This window comes from Eumetopias jubatus, unplaced genomic scaffold, assembly GCF_037043125.1.
Source record: "Eumetopias jubatus isolate StellerSeaLion01/CBP00866 unplaced genomic scaffold, mEumJub1_p1.0 scaffold_7, whole genome shotgun sequence".
Lineage (NCBI taxonomy): Eukaryota > Metazoa > Chordata > Mammalia > Carnivora > Otariidae > Eumetopias > Eumetopias jubatus.
In genome coordinates, this window is record NW_028274813.1 from 12,991,331 (window position 1) to 13,010,480 (window position 19,150).

Genomic DNA, 19,150 nt, shown 5'->3' on the forward strand with positions numbered 1-19,150 from the left:
TCCAATAAAACTTTATTTATTGACATTGAAATTTAAATTTCACATAATTTTCATGTGCCATGGAATATTCTTCTCTTAATTCTTTCCCAACCATTAAAAATATTAGATCATTTTTTTTTATGGAAAAAGTTGTGAAATTGGTAGAATCTATAATTTAGTAATGTACCAATATTAATTTCTCAGCATTATTGGTTGAACCATGGTGTGTGACAATAACATTAGAGGAAGCTAAGTGAAGGGTATGTGGGAACTGTATTGTTTTTGCAACTTTTCTGAAATTTAAAATTTTTTTGAAAATAAAAAAAAAAAAAACACAACAAAAAACCTCTCTGGGTCCCTCCAGCTAAGGCCTTCCTTCTCTGTTTTCCTCCAGGGGAAAATTCCTTGAAAAATATGTCCACACATACTATTTCTACCCCTTCACCTCCCATTTGCTCTACCAAAACCACTCTGGACATTGTCACCAATGGCACCCAAGTTGGCAAATTCATGGGATCTTTCCAGACCTCATCTTATGTGACCTTTCAGGGCATGTGACTCAGCCAACCACTACCTCCTTCTTGAAACACTTCAGCTTCCAAAACACAAAACTCTGAGGGTTTTCTTCGAATACCTGCAGCTCTACCTTCTCATTCCAACATCCAAATGTTGAAATTCCTTAGCTTCAGTCCTTGGGTCTTCTTTTCTTCCTTCTGTACATTTTTGCCCCAGGCAATCTTATTCATATCTCTGGCCTCAAATACCATCTATCTGCCAGTGATTCCTAAATTTATATCTATCTCTATGCTAGACCTCTCTGCAGAGCTCCAGACTCATATATCCACATAGCTACTTAATATTGGCTTGGATGTCTCAAAATCTTCACTCTGATAATATGCTCTTCCCTTTGACTCACCCCTCTCATTAAATGATACCACCATCCTCTTACATCCACCTAGTTGCTCATGCTAAAAAACTTCAGTGTCATTTCAGGGGCCCCCTTTTCCTCACCCAGCAAATCCAATCCTTTATGATGACCACAATACATATCCAGAAACATTCCATTCCTTGCCATATCTACTGCACCCATTGCCATCTTTTGCCCATACTACAGTTATAACCTCCCAACTGATCTCCCTGTATCCTTTCTTGCTTCCTCCAGCCTAGGCTCCAAACACTACCTGCAGTGGCCTTTTGAAAATCATATTCCATTATATCATTCTCCTGTTTACATTCCTTCCATTGCTTCAGACTTCACACAGGAAAAACTCCAAAAATATTAATAAGGCCTTCCATACACTTCATGGTTGTGTCTCTGCCTCCCTCCCTAACCTCATCTCTCGCTCACTGTGTTATGGCCCCACGGGCTTTCTCTCAACCCCTAACATACATAGACGCTTTGCCTGCCTTGGGACTTGGCATCTGCATCTTCCTAAAATTTTCTCCCCCACCCTTCCTCCTCCAACAATTCCCTTGTGAAATAGTCAGGATAGGCTAGATTTTTCTTTGGTAGCAAACAACCCCAACATCTTGGTAGTTTATATCTGATGTTTATTTATTGTTCACATCACAGTCTGATGTAGGTCAAGGGGCTCTTCTTCTGGTGGCACCCCCATATTCAAAACATGGCCTTTGTAGTTGCTGTGGGAAGAGAAGAAAACGTAAGTGACTATGCAGGGGGTTCTCTGGCCAGGCCTGGAAATGGCTCACATCATGTCTGCCCGCACCCCGTTGGCCAGATCACAGTCACATGACCCTCACCTAACTGCAAAGGGGAAAAAAAAGTAGTTTTCCTGTGTGTCCAGGAAGAGGAAATGAGATTGGTGAGCAGCAGACCAGTTCCTGCCACATCCTGGTTAAAACCTACTCATCTTTAAAGAATCAGCTTAAATAATACTTCCTTATTAAGGCCTTCAGGTTCCTCCAACCTAAATCAGCCCCCCCCACCATTATATTTTATTGTAGCAGCCTTTTGTTTTCCTTTACAGCATGATCACTATGGAAAATTTACATTTCTTTATGTGATTACTTAATATTTATTTCCATTTCTAGACTGTAGGCTCTATGAGAGCAAGGATTACATCTGTTTTGCTTCCACTGTGTTTCTAGTGTCTTTCACAATACTTGGTATATAGCTGGTGCAAAAGTTGTTGAGTGAATAAGTGAACAATTGCATACAGTCATTCCCTGGTTCCAAATAGCACACTACTTATGCAGGAGAAAAGCAAGTGAGTCGACAGTCATGGTTTAGTGGGATAAATGTTCCAGACAGGTAAGCCTAGGTTGCTCAGGCAACCTGGAGGGGCTGTCAAGCCTTCTCTGCTTTCTCTTCCACGGCAGTCTAATCTAGGAGTCTGCAAACTATGGCCTGCAGGCCAAATCTGGTTACTGCCTGCTTTTTATAGCCCAAGAACTAAGAATGGCTTTTATATTTTTAAATGGTTGAAAGGAATTACAAGGAGAAGAATATACTTTATTATATGAAAATTATGTGAAATTTAACTGCAATGTCCATAAATAAAGATTTATTGGAACATAGCCATACCCATTAGTTTACTTATTGTCTATGGCTGCTTTCACACTACAATAGCAGAGTTGAGTAGCTGTGAAAGAGACCACTTGGCCTGCAAAGCCTAAAATATCTATTGCTTGATCCTCTACAGAGAGTGTTTGATCTTTGACCTAATCCATGCTTAGTTTAAAAGGTCACTTCTATGTGAAATACATCCAAATGCCCATCTTTAATCTTCCCCCTTTCCCATTCTCAGGTCCACTGCCAGAAATTAGGCCCCCGTAAATTCTGTGAAAATCAAAAAAAGGAAACCTCACCAAAGTGGAGTCAGGAGGTGAGAAGGGGGAGCCTACTATTCCACAGCAATTAGGGGGGAAAATTGGCAATTACCGACTCCAATAGGTGAATAGACAAGAGGAAAGAACCCTCAGTTACAGGCTCCAACAGGGAAAGATGTACATTGCCTCTCCTACATGAAATTGACTACCCATGCAACTCAGCCAATGAGAAACCATCATCCCCCTGAACTCTTGCTTTTCTCCAATGAACTTTCCTTCAAAACAACCCCGGCCAACTTCCTCCTTCTCTATTAAAAAACATTCCTCTCCTTTGTTTATTGGAGTTGCCTATAGTTTTACCACAGCTTGTGCATCCGAAGTTGTAATTCTTTGCTATTCCTGAATAAACTCCTTTTGCTTGTAAAAGTTTACCGCATAGTTCCCGATAGTTCTCAGGTTAACAGTTCTATCTTTCCAACGGTATTCTCGCCCTGTTAGCTTTCTCCTCTCCTAAGTCCATCCTTCTCACTGTAACTGAAGCTAACTTCCAAAAGAACAGCTTTGATATTGTAACTACTCTTTGGGACTCCTCAACCTGTACTAACTAAAACCTGCACTGTTTAGTATGGTAGTCAATGTTCTCCGTTGTCTGACAGCACCTTACCTTTTTAGCTCTCTCTCTCTTGGGTCATGCTTCCATCCAGTCTTATTAATCATTTAACCCACCCTTGCCTTCTCTACCTCTAGGCTATGCTCACAGTTACCATTTTTGCATGAAAGATCTGCTGCTGATATTTCTATCTTACCCATCCTTTAAGTTGGTTATCTCGAATTCCTCCTTGCCCTAGAAGCCTTTCCCAGCTCCCCTACCGAGAATAATTATTGTCATCTGTGTCATTCTGTTTGTATGTTTTTTTCCCCCAAATTCTGCTTTATATTTCCTGTGTATATACAAATTGTTTCTCACGTTTGTATTGAAAGCTGTTTAGGGGCAGGGATTGTATTGTATTTTATTAATCTCTGTATCCATTTGGTGCCTTGTATGTATCTTGTACAAAATGGAAATACCTATCCTTTGCAAACGTCCTCATGGCGAGCTGGGATTGTGAATTTTTGCAATGTCTAAGAACTACCTGCACTTACGCACAAATTCCACTTAACTGGTATAGAGCACACTAGCTCAAGTAACACCTTCCTAAGACACGCCGTCTTCCAGCTGGGCACACCCCTGAGGTTCGCCGGCTGGGACCCTCAGACGTCCGCAAACACGTGTGTGAGAAGCGCCTCCCTTCAGGCCCCTCCTCTGTCCACGGTGATTGGCGGACCAAACATTCCAATCAGCCATCCCCGCCTCTTTCAGCAATAGCCAATCACAGACTCCAAGTCCTCCTGACTACTAGACACTGTTTACTAACAGATCGAAGCTGGGGAATAAGGGGTGTGACCGTTCTGGGTAGGTCAGGGAAGGGAAGGTCCTGAATGCGCGTGCGCACCAGCGGGAATGGGCGGGGCAGAATCTCAGTTCTCACCAATCGGAGCGGTAGCGTTTCTCCCTCTCCTGCCTCCCCGCCAAGCAACAACAATTCGAGGAGCGGGGCGGGGCGGCCCCTGAAGCGTCAGAGAGGACTGCCCAATGAGAGCCGGCGTTGACAGATGCGCGCGCCCTGTGCCCAATAAGCGATAGCGGCTAGAATGGCTCCTCTACCTTGCTGACTGTGGGCGGAGCGGCCCGAAGGAGGAGGCGGCGGAACAGGGGGCGGTTTGGTTGCGCGGTACTAGCGGTGCCCGCCGAAGGGGGAGGAGGCGGAGGAGCGAGCGGTGCGGCCAGAGCGGGAAAGAGACTCGTCGCTGCGTCCGAGTTCTGGAGCTGCCGCACCCCGGCTCCTGGGTCTGCAGCGGGACCTCTGAGGGGCCGGGCGTCCGCTGTCTCCTGGATCCCCGCGTAGGACCCCGCGGGATCGGAAAAGGGAGAAGATGGAGGAGGGCGGCAGCGGCGGCGGCGCCGCGGGGACCAGCGGGGACGGCGGCACCGGGGGAGAGCAGCTCCTCACTGTCAAGCACGAGCTGCGGACGGGTGAGCGACCTCGCCCTCTGGCGGCCGGGCCCGGCGCGGGGGCGCGCCCCGAGGGCACGCGGGTGCCTGCGCGGGCTGGGGGCGCGGGGCCGGGAAGTGGGCGCGGGGGGCGGGCCCGGGGCGGGGCCTCGCGGGCGGGGCTGAAGCCGGGGGGTACCTGGCGGTGGGGGCGCACCCGGGGGGCGCGGGCCGAAAGTTTTCCCGAGCCCGGGAATGCGCTGCGGGTGCAGGGCGTTGGGGCCCGCGAAGCGGCGGACAGCTGCCTGTTGGCACTAGTCTCTGAGGATGTCTTCGCGCCCCCTTCCCGCACAGGTGACTGATCGGTCACTGCATCCTGTCCGGGGCGAAAGGTGCGCCTGCCTCTGTGTGGGGTGAACGACGCTTTGTTTTGGAGCCTGACTCGCTTCTCCTCCACTCCTCTGCTTCCCTAGAGGTGGTCCCGGTGGGGGTTTGTGGAACCATCCCCTGAGGTGCCAGGGTCCTGTACGAGCTCAAGGGGTGGCTGTCCCCAGGGCTTTTCATGAGTCCGGTCTGTAGTGAGGCAGAGAGGGATCGCGGGCTCAGGGTCCGAGCGCTTTTATTTGCAATTATCATGAAACACTATACTTGGCCTTGAATTCTTTCAGAGGTCTTTTGAGAAGAAGGCTCTGTAAATGTAAAGCTCTAAGTAAAAGCGGCTAAACCAGTCCGCTTAAGCGCTCACGTTCTAATGTTCTAACGTTTGAGATCACTAGAGTTGCTCCAAGCTTTATACTTGTTAGATTACTTTATTCGTTGTGTGGGTCCGAGTTGTTCATTTTGGAAAATGTTTATTTGGACTAATCAGTACAGTTTGGGTTTAGATTTGTGGAGCCCGGTCTGGTATTAGAGATATTTTTTCATTTCTGGACAATACATTTTAATACATTTAAAGAGTTCATTATTACTATTCAGTGTTCGTGTGAGCATTTATTAAGGTTTATGATTCAGCTTGTTTGGCATATAGAGATACTCTTTTATTATGTAGAAACAGAGCTTATGCAGCAGATTTCAGGTGTATGCCAAGTACACCTTGTTACCATTTTGAACAGATTGTAAAGTTAGATCTGTCACCTGTTCCTTTTCGTTTTTATTTCTAATGAGATGGCTGGTTAGCATTCCACCGAGTGCCCGTGTGGTGAGTTAATTTAAGAGGGTTGTCAAATGCGTGTTTACTCATTTCAACGTTTTTTTTTTTTTTTTTTTGGTGGTTGTGAATTTCTTACGTATCTTGCACTAGTTACCCCATAATCTTTTGAGTTCCTAACATAATCTGTGTGGGTTTGGTTGGTTTTTTTCTCTTTTCATTTAGTAGACAACTTACGTTTTCAGAAGGCCATTAAGTCATTTTTTTTTTCAGTAAACACTTATTCAGTATTAATATCTGATTTGTGCCAGGCTCAGTGTCAGGTGCTCTCTGCTGTGGAGATACTGAATTTCTTTTTTAAAAATCTTATGTAACACTTCACTGATTTATATAGGTAGAATTATGCTGTATCACACAAAAGCTACTTGAAGTCATATGCTCCTCAGCCCCTGGCCATGGTGCAACAAGGAGCTTTTTGCTAAATGACCAGAGAGCAGCCTACTTGTTATTAGTAGTCAACCAATTGCTCAGTTTCTGGGTTTTGCAAACAATGCTAGTTTTGTAGAAAGCAATGAGTACTGCTTTACTTCTCCTTCCCGGCTAACCATGTGAATCATCACCTTCAAGTTTGCGTTTTAGAAATTTTTCTGATAGATGGTGAGATTATACTGAATTCATTAGTACTGTTAACTGTCAAAGGAAATGAACAGTCATTTTGATTTATTACTGAACATTGGAACAACTGACCGGATATAGTGGTCAAAAGTACTGTTAAAATATAGCTTGAAAGATTTGCTCATCTTTAGCCAACTGCACTCTTGTCAGCACATGATGTTATAATAGGCACCAAAGTAATTTGATCTGATACAGTTCTTTGCTTCTCAAAATGTGGACAAACATTATAGCCGTATCAAGTCAGCAGTTGGTGATTGCCCATATGAGCCCAACACTGTATTGTATGCTCTAGGATGATTGAAAAGCCAATGAAAGCCACGTGGAAAGTGTTCCAGTTGTGTAGATTGCATAGCATGGTATCCTCGGACATGGAATTGGAAGACTTAATTCTAAATCCTAGCTCTGCCACTTACTTGCTGTGTAGACTTGGGCAAGTCACTTCACTCTTTCAGACTCATATCTCTCGACTACAAAATGTGAGAGTTGAATGCGAGCCTGCTCAAAGAGTGCAAAGCAGTTTGCTCGGCACACGTAAGGCACTCAGGAGATGTTGGTTGCATGCAAAGTCTGAAAATCACTCCATGGTGGTACCTTTTCTTAAAGTGTGCAGACTAACCCCATGTAACTTAGAAAACAAATCACTCATTTGGTGCTTAGCCCATGTCACATTGCTGGCTGTCATCTTTTTCTGTGTCTGTCTTGCCTTCTGAAGTAGAACTCCCCATGATCCCTGCTACTGCTTAGCAGCCTGTGTGTATATCTTCAGTAACATCTAACACACTGTAATAGTCAATGTACTTGTCTGTGCTAGACTGTAGGGTTCTTGAGGGCAGACACCATGTCCTTTTTCCATTTTCAGCCCCTGGCATATGGTAGGTACTCAGATATTTGTTGAATGAATTCATTGAATTGATGAAAATGCACGACCAAGCCACAAGCAGTGGTTTATCCTGTCTCCCAGTATCTTGTAAATGTTAGGAGGTTGATAAATTGGGGACAGTAATTATAAAAACTGAAGAATGAAGAGTAAAGGATTGATTACATCAGTTAAACATATATTTCTTGACACTTTCTGTTTTCTAGACTAAATGGTGCTGATGATACCAAAAATGACTAAGCAAATATCTTGCCCTCTGATAGTAGGGCAGGAGGCCATGTGAGCCAGTAATTAGGATATATTGCCATAAGTATAATAATAGAGAGATACAGAGTATAAAGGTAGCAAAAAAGAGGTTAGGACTTTTAGTTTTGAAATACTCAAATCTCTCTATTGAACAACAGCAAAGAGAAAGAGAAAGAGGGGGGTATTATAGGAAGGATATTGGATTATCTTACCCATTCATTTATTTCAGAAATATTTCATTACCTCTTAAGTACTGAGTGCTGTTGTAGATGGTGGGGTCACAAGACAGATACATTCTTCCATAGTAAGGGCAGGGTTGCATCAGGAATCCTTGGAACCAGAGACATATGTTCTGTACTCCCTCCATCTTGAATCTTTTCTTATTTCCACGTGATGGGCTTCATCCCTCTCCACTGCCATCTACCTTTTCCCACATGGGAAAGAACATGGCTGCTGGCAGACCCCAGGTTTTACATCATACAAGCTTTAGGCAGAGATACTGCCTTTTCCACAGCTTCAGGTATAGAAATTTCAGGGCAGGACCTTACTGACCTGGCTTTGGTCAGATGCCTACTTTCAGATCATCAATTAAGGCCAGGGAATGGGATCATGATTTACTAACATGACAGCTACTACAGTGAACATGCTGATGGAGGTGAAACCAAACTTAGGAGAGGAAGGGCTGCTGGGAAGACATTTCCTTAGACATCCTTCATCAGGAGAGAGAGCCTAACACTGAAGAGAGGGTCAGGGAAGGGGTATTAATTATATACTGCTGTGTAACAAATTACCCCAAAACTTAGTGGCTTAAAGCAACATGATTTCTGTGGGTCAGGAATTCAGGAGATGCTTAGCTTGATGGTTCTGACTCAGGATCTCTCAGGAGATTGTAGTCAATACGTTGGCCAGAACTGCAGTCACCTGAAGATTTACTTGTCTGGGGCTGGAGATTCCCCTTCTAGGACAGCTCACTCTCGTGTTGTTGGCAGGATGCTTCATTTCCTTCCATGGGGACCTCTCTATACGGCTGCTTGAATGTCCTCACGACATGACAGCGGCCTCCCCCAGAACAAGTGATTGGAGAGAAAGAGAAAGGTGGATGCAGCAATGTTTGCTTTTTTATTTTAATTTTTAAAGAAGATTTTGTTTGTTTATTTGGGAGAGAGCATGAGAGGGGAGAGGGTCAGAGGGAGAAGCAGACTCCCTGCTTCTCCAGGATCATGACCTGAGCTGAAGGCAGTCACTTAACTGAGCCACCCAGGTGCAGTGCAGCAATGTTTATTAAGCAGAATTTTTGAGATATAATTTACATAAAATCCACTTGTTTTAATTGTACAATTTAGTGAATTTTTAGTGTATTTATAGAGTTATACAACCATCACCACAATCTAATTTTAGAATGTTTCCATCACCCTAAAAAGAAACGTCTTGCCCATTTATATCACCCACTCCACATTTTCACCACCCATCCCCAGCACTAGGCAACTGCTAGTTCTACTTTCTGTCTCTCTGTGCATTTGCCTAGGGACATTTCATATAATAGAATTTTACAATACGTAGCCTGAACATAGTGTTTTCAAGATTCATCCATGTTACAGCATGTATCTTCACTTCATTTTTTTTAAATTGACAGGTACTATTCCATTGTATGGATATGCCATATTTTGTTTATCTCTTCATTAGTTGACTGACATTTGGGTTATTTTCACCTTTTGGCTATTGTGAATAATGCTGCTTTGTACATTAATGTATAAGTTTCTTGTGTGGATCTATGTTTTTGTTTCTCTTGAGTACATTCCAAGAGTAAAATTACTGCATCACACCTTAAGTCTGTGTTTAACTTTGTAACTTTTCCAAAGTGGCTGTACCTTTATGGTCCCAGTCCCAGTGTACAAGAGCTCCAGTTTCTCTACATCCTTGTTAACATTCGTTATTATCTTTTTGCTTGTAGCCATGCTAGTGAGTATGAGATGGTATCTCACTGTGGTTTTGATTTGTGTTCCCCTAATGACTAATGACGTTAAGCGTTTTTTTGTGTGCTTATTAGCCATTTGTGTATGTTTGGAGAAATGTCTGTTCAGATCCTTTGCCAATTTTTAATTGGTTAATTTGTCTTTTTATTATTGAAATGTGAATCTTTATGTATTCTACATATAAGTCTCTTACCAGATATGTGACTTGCAAATATTTTCTCCCGTAAAGTGAGTTTTTTTGCTTTTGTGCCTTATAGGCACAAAAGTCTCTAGTTTTGATGAAGTCCAATTTATCTCTTTTCTTTTGTTTCTTGTGCTTTTGGTGTTGTATCTAAGAAATCATTGACTTACCCAACCTTAAGAAGGCTTATGCCTGTTTTCTTCCAAGAGTTTTATGGTCTGAGCTGTTACATTTAGGTTTTTGATCCATTTGTTGAAAGACTATTCTTTCCCCATTTTATTGTCTTGGCACCCTTGTCAAAAATCAAATGACCGTAGATATATGGATTTATTTCTAGACTGTCTATCCTTATGCCAGCACCACACTGTGTTGACCCCTGCAACCTTTTAGTAAGTTTTGAAGTTTGGAAGCATGAGTCCTCCAATCTTATTTTTCTTTTTTCCAAATGGTTGTGGCTATTCTGGGTCTCTTGAATTACCATAGGAATTTTAGGATTAGCTTGTCAGTTTCTGCAAAGAGGCCAACTGGCATTCTGGTAGGGATCACATTGAACCTGTAGGTCAGTTTTGGGAGTATTGCCATTTTAGCATATTAAGTCTTCTGATCCAGGAACATGAAATGTTTTTTCATTTATTTAGATCATTTCTTTTAACAACATTTTGTAGTTTTCTTTTCTTTTCTTTTTTTAAAGATTTTATTTATTTATTTGAGAGAGAGAATGTATATAAGCAGGGGGAGGCACAGAGGGAGAAGCAGACTATCCAGGACCTGGGATCATGACCTGAGCCAAAGGCAGATGCTTAAGAGACTGAGCCACTCAGGCACCCAACATTTTATAGTGTTCAAAGTATAAGTTTGTATTTCTTTTGTCAACTTTATTCCTAAATATTTTGCTGTAAAAGGATTTTTTTTTTTACTTTAATTTCTGGATTGTTCATTGTAAATATATAGAGATATAATTTATTTCTGTTTGTTATCTTGTATCCTGCAACCTTACTGAATTAGCTTATTAGTTCCAATAGTTTTTAGTGGATGTCTTAGGATTTTCTACTTATAAGAAACTTGTAAGTTTTCTACTTATAAGATCTGCAAATAGAATAAGATTTTCTTCCTTTTCAATGTGCATGTCTTCTATTTAATTTTTTTGCTTGATTGCCCTGGCTGGAACCTTTAGTACAATGTTCAGTAGAACTGGTGAGATCACTCATCCTTGCCTTGTTCCTGATCTTAGGGGGGAGGATTTAGTCTTTTACCATTGAATATGAAGTTAGCTGTGGGTTTTTCATAGATGCCCTGTATCAAGTTGAGGAATTTCTCTTCTTTTCCTAGTCTGTTTGGGTGTTTTTATCATGAAAAGGCATTGGGTTTTGTCAAATGCTTATTTTGCATCGATGCAGATGATCATGTTTAGATAGTAGATATTTCTCTAGTGTCCCTAAAGAGTGCAGCTCAGTATCACCTTGATTTTAGCTCTATAAGATCCAGTTTTAGATGATCATGTGGTGGTTGTTTTTTGTTTTATTGATGTGGTGTATTACATTAATTAATTTGGAGATGTTAAGCCAGTCTTGCATCCCTGGGATAAATCTCAGTCCTCAGTCCTTAAGTCAAGAGGGATTCAAGTGTATTTTGTATTTGCAGTCTACTGGGGAGAAAACTTTCTCAGGTGGCAAGTCTCCTGTCCTCTCGGACCCAACATTAATCTCTACTCCATGGCAAGAAAGAACCTTGAAACCTCAGCTTCCTGGAGACACAAGTGGTTTGGTGGGCAGGATTGAATTCTTCCTGTGAAAAAGAAGCTGATGCTTGGTGAAAACTCCTCTAGGGAAAAATCTAACATAATAACATCATGTGTTGACTGAAACTTCGCAATTAAATACACTGTTGAGAGATGTCAGTCCCAGAATGCAGTGAGAGGGAGGGGTTGTCACAGTTATTTCCTTTGAGCTCCCATAATGATTTACAGATCTCTTTATGCACCTCAAAGGTGTGAGCACTCCTACATTCCTCTGGTTTGTCAGGGAAGATGAATAGGGTCTAAAATAGAATCTTTCCCTCATTAGGTTTGTCCCTAGCAGTGTCCCTTTGGGCTCAGTTATAGCTGTTCCTCCAAAAATCAAGTAAGCTGCCTGGACTTTATACCTTCCTAAAGTACTGAGTGAGCTGGCTGTCTCACCTTTTTTTTTTTTTTTTTTTTTAATATTCAGTAGGCATTCTCCCCTGTGACCGCAGAGAGAGAAGGGAGGTAAAGTTCCCAATTTTTAGTACAGTACTTGGTATTGCAGTTACTTTACTTCACACTCAAGTTTTTGTGTAGGTGTGCTTCTTTTTATAACCATTGTGTTCCTGACAAAAAAATTGTGTAAATAATATTTTTGTTGTATCATATTATTTGGAATACAGAAGGTGAACTTGCTACTTAAAAGGATTCTGTGATTAACTCTTGAATTACAACTTTTTTTATTAAGTTCCCTATTGGTTGCTTTACTGTTACCATATAGGTTTGGCCTTGCATTGCTGTTTTCTGACACCATCCTTACAATTTAGGTAGCTGCAAATGGATAAATGATGGAGTCTTATGTGGTAGGCTGAATAAAGATACCCACACCCCTCAAGATGTCTGTGTCCTAACCTGAAACCTGTGAATATGTTTCCTCGCGTGGCAAAGAGACCTTGCAGATGTGATTGAGTTAAGTCTCTTGAGATGAGATTATCCTAGATGATCCAAGTGGGCCCCATGTAATCACAGGGTCCTTATAAGAGGGAGACAGGAGGGTCAGACTCAAGAGAGGGGAATGTGAGATGACAGCAGAGGGAGAGAAGGGGATGTGGCAGTGGAAACAGAGCCTGGATTGATGCCATTGCTGGAAGGGGGCCATGAGCCCAGGAGTGTGGGCAGCCTCTGGAAGCTGCCAATTAGATATTTCTCTAGTGTCCCCAAAGAGTGCGGCTCAGTATCACCTTGATTTTAGCTCTATAAGATCCAGTTTTAGAATTCTGATCGCCAGACCTGCAAGAAGACAAGTGTGTGTTGTTAATAAACCATGAAGTTTATGTTGATTTTTTTTTTTTACAGCAATAATAGGAAACTAATAAATTGTGCTTAAGATTGGATGAGGCAAGAGATCATTTTGCCCCAGGCCTGGGTAACTGGGTATGATAACAATGTGGAGCAGTCAGTTATTTAAGCAACTATTTTAGTAGAAACTGGTAACAAGTGTTCTTAGTAGAAGTAGAATGGTGTCCTCTCTAAGGAATCTCCAAGAAGACATTCCTTTCTGATCTTAGTACCAACCATAGCTGAGCTGCTTTTGACCAGCTGTTCTGTTTTCCATAGGAATGCTGTGAAGTGGGTCCCTCTTTTATCAAATTGGGGCTAGAAAGCCTCACAGCTCAAGCCTGTATCGCATAAAATTGTGGTCTGGCATGCATCTTGAGCCTCTTTCTAATATCATTTTATGTCTCTAATCTTTCTTCTTTTCCTTTCTTCGTTAATCCAAATAATTTGTCTTGAACCTTTTCTGGACCATGGGAGGAATTAAATGCATTATATACACAAAGTATAAATAATATGGACAATATGGGAAGATATTTGACTTTCTATTCAGTGTTTTGCTTCTTAAATAAAATCTTTGTCATATGGTGTTCTTGCTATTTTTTTATTTCTCCTAAAAGAAAATAAGTGAGGTCTTTGATTAACTAATAGCACTTTTGATTTTTTAAAAAAATGATAAAGTGAGAGAAGTAATGAGAAATCAGTAAGATAGAGGCGTCCTTTTAAAAACAAATTCTATTGGCAGAAGGGTGGAGAGCATACACAGGGCTGTCTTTGTCCCAGGTGGTTATTTACATTGGTGGAATATCCCTTCGTTAGCTAGAAAATTCAGTCAACTGAAGCACTCTGTCCTCTAACCATATCAATGCTGGAGTGAAATTATGTTTTTCCTAAAGGAAAAACTATTTAAAATATGCAGTAAGGGTAATGTTGCACCTCATATCTAAATATGTTGTTTCCTTAAGAGGGCGTGAACGCGGAATCCTAGCAGATTTGCCCTGAGACTTTCCCATGAACTTGCCCCGTTTGTCCTTTATATTTACATCATTTGTTTTGTAAGGAAGCATCATAATTATGGCTAGATTAAGATAAATCTAATGGTCCACACACAAATAACCTCATAATCTTGACCTAATTTTGCCATGTATAAGTTGGGCAAAATAGGCACAGTTTTATTCATCCATTAAAGATTGTTGAATTCCTGCTGTGTGTCTGGCACCGTACCAGATGCTGGGTTTTCGCAAGGAACAAATTAGGTATGGCTCCCACCCTCACTGAGCTATATCTAAGAGAAAGACCTTAAATACATAATCATACAACCAACTGTGTGTTTGCAATTGTGAAAAACTCTGTGAAGAGATACAGGGCTCTGTGAGACAGTCTAATTGGGTGGCCTGGCATCATGTTAGGGGTGAGGAAAGGCTTCTGTGAAATAGTAGCATTCAAGCCGAGGCCCTGGCTATCACTGGGTGCTGAGTGGGGGAAGTGACACAGATGGTCCTAGTATGGGAAATGGCTTGGCACACCGGGGTTAGTGGAAGACAGGCCTCTGTGGCTCGTGCATCATATCCAAGCAGGTGAGTCACAGGAAATGAGGCTGAAAAGGTAGCCAGGGCCACTTTGTGAGGCATTTGAAGGTTATGATAAGGTGTTCAGGTATTATCCCGAGTGCAGTGTGAGGTCATGAAGGATTTTTCCAAGACGAGTTTTGCACTCTAAGAAATGGCTCCCACTGCTGTGAGGGGAATGGGCAGGAGAATTGTGAGAAGGGAAACCAGTTAAGAGCTGTTGCAGAAGTTCAGATGGGACATACAATTTGGGGTAGGGAACAGATTAAGAATTGTGAATATGTTTGAGATGTATTTAGGAGATAGAATCAGCAGAACTTGGTGTGGTATTGATGGGAGTTTTCTGGCTGAAACAAATATATGTTTGAAGGTGCTTTTTGTTCAACTGGTACATTAATTTTCTATTGCTGCATAACAAATTACCACAAATTTAGGGGTTGTAATAGCACCCATTTATTAGCTCACAGGTTGGTGGGTTAAAAGTCCTCCCAGCATGGCTGAAATCAAGGTGGTAGCCACACTCTTCTTATCTGGAGGCTCTGGGTAAAAATCCACTTCCAAGCTCATTCTTGTAGTTGGCAGATTTTAGTTCCTGTAGTTGTTGGCCTGAGGTCCCGGTTTCCTTGCTGGCTGGCAGCCGGGGGCCTCCGTCAGCTTGTAGAAGCCATCTGCATTCTTTCTCCTTTGGCCCTTCCACCTTTAGACAGTGGAAATTCAAGTGCTTCCATGCTTGGACTCTGACTTCTAGATCCTCTTCTCTAGGCTGTGTCATTAGGTCAGGCCTACCTACATAATCTTCTTAGCATTAGGTCAGTGATTTGGGACCTTAGTTATATCTATAACAATGCCTTGATTACAAGAGTGATATCATATTCATTCACTCAAGGGGAGGAGATATGAAAAGGGTCATGGGGGGCTCATCTTAGAATTCTGCCTTAGAACTCACAGATGGTGAACCAGGGATGATGTGTATGGGGTGGGCAGAAAAGATAGGACCCAGTTTTATGTGGATCAAAGCAAGTTTGAGATGCCTTTGCTATATTCTGATGAACATATATGGCGATAGTAATCAGGGATAATGGAAGCTTGCCGTGTGCCACCTAGTAGGTGCTATCACCAACTCACTGAATCCAACAACCACCTTATGAAGTGAGTATTATTATTATTCCAGTTTTACAGATGGGGAAACCGAGTCTTCAAGAGGTTCCATGACTTGTTCAGGGTTACCCAGGAAGTAAGTACAAGAACTAGTTTTGAAATACAGGCAATCTGGCCCAAGGCCCATCTAAACCACCGTGTGTTACTTCATTAGTGGGGTATGGGTCTGAAGCTTGGAAAAGATGTCTGTGCTGCAGGGAATGATCCTAGCTTCACTGGCATTTAGCTGACATGGAAAGCCCAAGTGGAAGTGAGATCATCTTAGGAGAGATTGTAGAATGCAGAGAGGAAGAAAACTCAGAACTGAGCCCTGAGAAACTCTCACATTTAGAGGATGGGTAGAAAAGGAGTTGCCGCGAAGGGGCACTGAGGGGGAACACCGAGAAGGAAAGCCGGGAGAGAAACTAGGAGTGCTGTGGCTTGTGGAAGCCCGGGAGACATGGTGCTTCCGGGCGTGTGTCAGATCCGACTGGTCAGCTTCCCACCTTACCTGGAGCAACTGTGGTGGTGAGTTGGTGGGGTAAACCAGGAATGGAACAGGATGAGGAATGGGTGCAAGTGAAAACAACTTTGAGAGACTTGGTTCTGGAGGAGATTAAAGAGAGAGACTTCGCCGGAGAGAAGCGGGGGGGGGGGAGGGGAGGGTTCGAGGTGGGTATTTTTTGTTGTTTTAAGATGAGTGGTGCTAGAACAGTCTAGGTACCACTAGTCTGAATCCACCACAGAGAGAGATTGAAACTACACCAGCGAGGGTGGATAGGTGACGGCAGCAAGGTCCCTGAGAGGAAGGGGGACATGAAGTGAGGGCAGAGATTGGCCTCTGATAAGAGAAGACCATTATTTCTAGTATAATAAAAGGGAAGAGGGAGAGGATACAGGTGCATTTGTGGATTGGTGGCAGGGAGATACGGGAGTTTTGAGCCTGTGTATTTTTCTCCTCTGTGAATTGTGAAGCAAGGGCAATTCTTCATTCAAGAAGAGAAAAATCACTTCATTGTTTTAAAAAATTGTTATTCTGGTCTTTTAAAAATTCTTAGATAAAGAAAAACACGCAAAAAGTTAACACAACGTACACGCTATAAGATGAGAGTTTACGGAATGTTGTAGAACAGCTTACAGAAAGGAGTTTTCAGGCAGAGCCATTGAAATGCTTCTGTGCTTTCACAGAGGTCAGTTCTCTGAACATGTTCTCTGGATCATGCCAAAATTCTTAGTAAGCATAATGTTCTTTTTCTTCTTTTTGAAGTGTTTTATATTTAGTTCAGTTCTTCTAAGTTAAATTTATTTGGTACACGTATTGGAAAAAAAGGCTGTTTGTTACTGCTTTACAAGCATTTGTTTTCCTATTGACTCAGTTTTCACATTGGCCCAATCATGTCATTCCAAAATCAGTTGGATAAGTAAACACTGCTGTTTTATACCCCAAAAGTACAGTGAGTCTTCAAGGTAAGTGACCCCAGCAATAAGAGAAAAGTGGGCAGCATTGTTTTAAAGTACACAGATATTAAATATAACTTTGTTCTGCCTCCAGCAGAATGCTGTCCAGAGACATGGTTTGAGGCCCAACCACAAATCTAAACAGCTTCAGAATAGCTTACCACCTGGCAGTTAAAAGGAACCTGATGTGCTAGCTATTTAGCGTATTTTCCAGCCCAAATACATTCCCTGCAGTTGGGCTAATTGGACCCTGCAGACAGGGGTTAAAGATTCGAGAATTCGCAGCTATGTGTATGCTGTCAGTATGGTGCTGGACACCCCCTTAGGTTAGAGCTTATCTGATAAATGGTTTTAGAAATCATTTATTTCCCCCTGAGAAAAAGAAAAAAGAACTAAAATAGCAGAGGAAGAGTTGTTTCTCACTGCATACAATTGTCACCTTTTGACTGAAACTAAAATTAATCCAAGAAGCTTATGTTTTTGTAATGTTGAGTAAGAAAAGACAAGATTTCATAAGAAAAGTTATTTTATAACTTTATTAGGTTGGTCTCAGCAAATTAGATGCTAAATACATATTTCCTAGTTAGTGTATTAAAAATAAATCCAAGCATATTAAATAAAGAGGATTGAGTCAGATTGTGCTCTCACACCTCTTTTTGCAATCTTCCACTTCCTCAGAGAGCTTACTCCATTCCCCCCCTTCCCCTCATCCTCAAACTCTCCTTCCCACGAACACATTTGAATCGTCTTGTTAAAAAAAAAAATCTTTGGTGGCCCTCTAGTTTTTGCTGTCATTCTCTTTTCCACCCGTTTTTGAGAGAGCAGTTTATACAGCTGTTTCTACTTCTTTATCTCCCATTCAGTCTTTGATGTGCTGTTAACATCAGGCTTCCATCTCAGTCTGCCTGGCATCACGGTTCCCTCTAAAGTCCCTGAGGTCTTCCTATTTTCCTGATCCAGTGGAAACGTCTCTGGTTGACTTAACCTCTTTCAGAGCAGTTGGTACTCAAGTGTTGCTACTGTCTTCCCTTTACCCAGGGACCCCGTGCCCTTCCTCCTGGTTCTTCTCTTTCGCTAGCTGCCCCATCTCCGTTCCCCATCTCCCTGGCCTCCATCTCTCTGCGTGTCTCGTAAATGTTCATAATCCACTGTCAGCCCTCTTGTAAATGTACATGCTCTTCCCGGGAACTCCAACATGATCATGGCTTGAACTACTATCCAAGTCTGTTTTCAGCTTAGCTTTCTTCATTGAGTTTCTGATCGGTTACTTCCAACTGCCTGCTGAGCATAAAACATGTGGGTAGCCCACAGGTCCCTTACACTGTCAAGTTGAGTAATGCTTCTTCCTCCAGCTTTTCGTATTATATTTAGTGGCACGCTCATTCTCCATCCTGCCAGGACCCTAGCTAGAAACATCCTGGACTTCCTCCTCTACCTCACATTTTCCCTGCCTACCCATTTGCTCTCCGCATTCTGTCCGTTTTTTAACTCTGAAATACGTCCTTTATCTGTTTCTTGCTCGCCCATTGCCACTATCACAGTCTAATAATCAGTGTCTAACCTAATGGTAATAGCTATCATTGCCACTGTCACAGTCTTATATCAGTGTCTAACCTAATGGTAATAGCTATCATTTTTTGAGCTTTATGTGTTAGGAGATCTGCCAAGCATTTTGCCCATCTCACTGACTTCTCACAACACACCTGTGTGGTTAGCGTTGTCTCTGACAGCTGTTAGTGCACAAGCTCCTATCCTGTCTGCCTCGCTCTGGAGTCCTGCTGGCGCCAACGATTCTGTGTGGGCTTCAGCTCACTAACTCACTTCAGTTTGACGGTGTCTGATTTCAGGTACACATGCTGCACATTTTTCACTTTCTCACCCAGGACTTGCACTCCTGCTCTAAGGTTTAGGATCCTAGGGGGAGCTGGCTCAGCAAGCAGAAGTGCATATCCCAGAGGTGTACAGAGTGAACGTCCCACTGGGGCAACCTTCAGCATTGGGGGATGGAAGCTGATAATAAATGCTTCTCTCT

General features: G+C 42.4%; 1 protein-coding gene across 1 annotated transcript in view; it reads left to right on the forward strand.

The window, feature by feature from the left end:
• The first annotated feature begins 4,502 nt into the window (after positions 1 to 4,502).
• The window catches only part of RPS6KA5 (ribosomal protein S6 kinase A5), a 178,428-nt gene continuing 163,780 nt past the window's right edge, over positions 4,503 to 19,150 (forward strand). Inside the window, exon 1 of the mRNA XM_028099153.2 lies at positions 4,503 to 4,843. Within this exon, the coding sequence (XP_027954954.2) occupies positions 4,744 to 4,843 (100 nt within the window). The 5' untranslated portion in view covers positions 4,503 to 4,743. The remainder of the gene's footprint in view (positions 4,844 to 19,150) is intronic.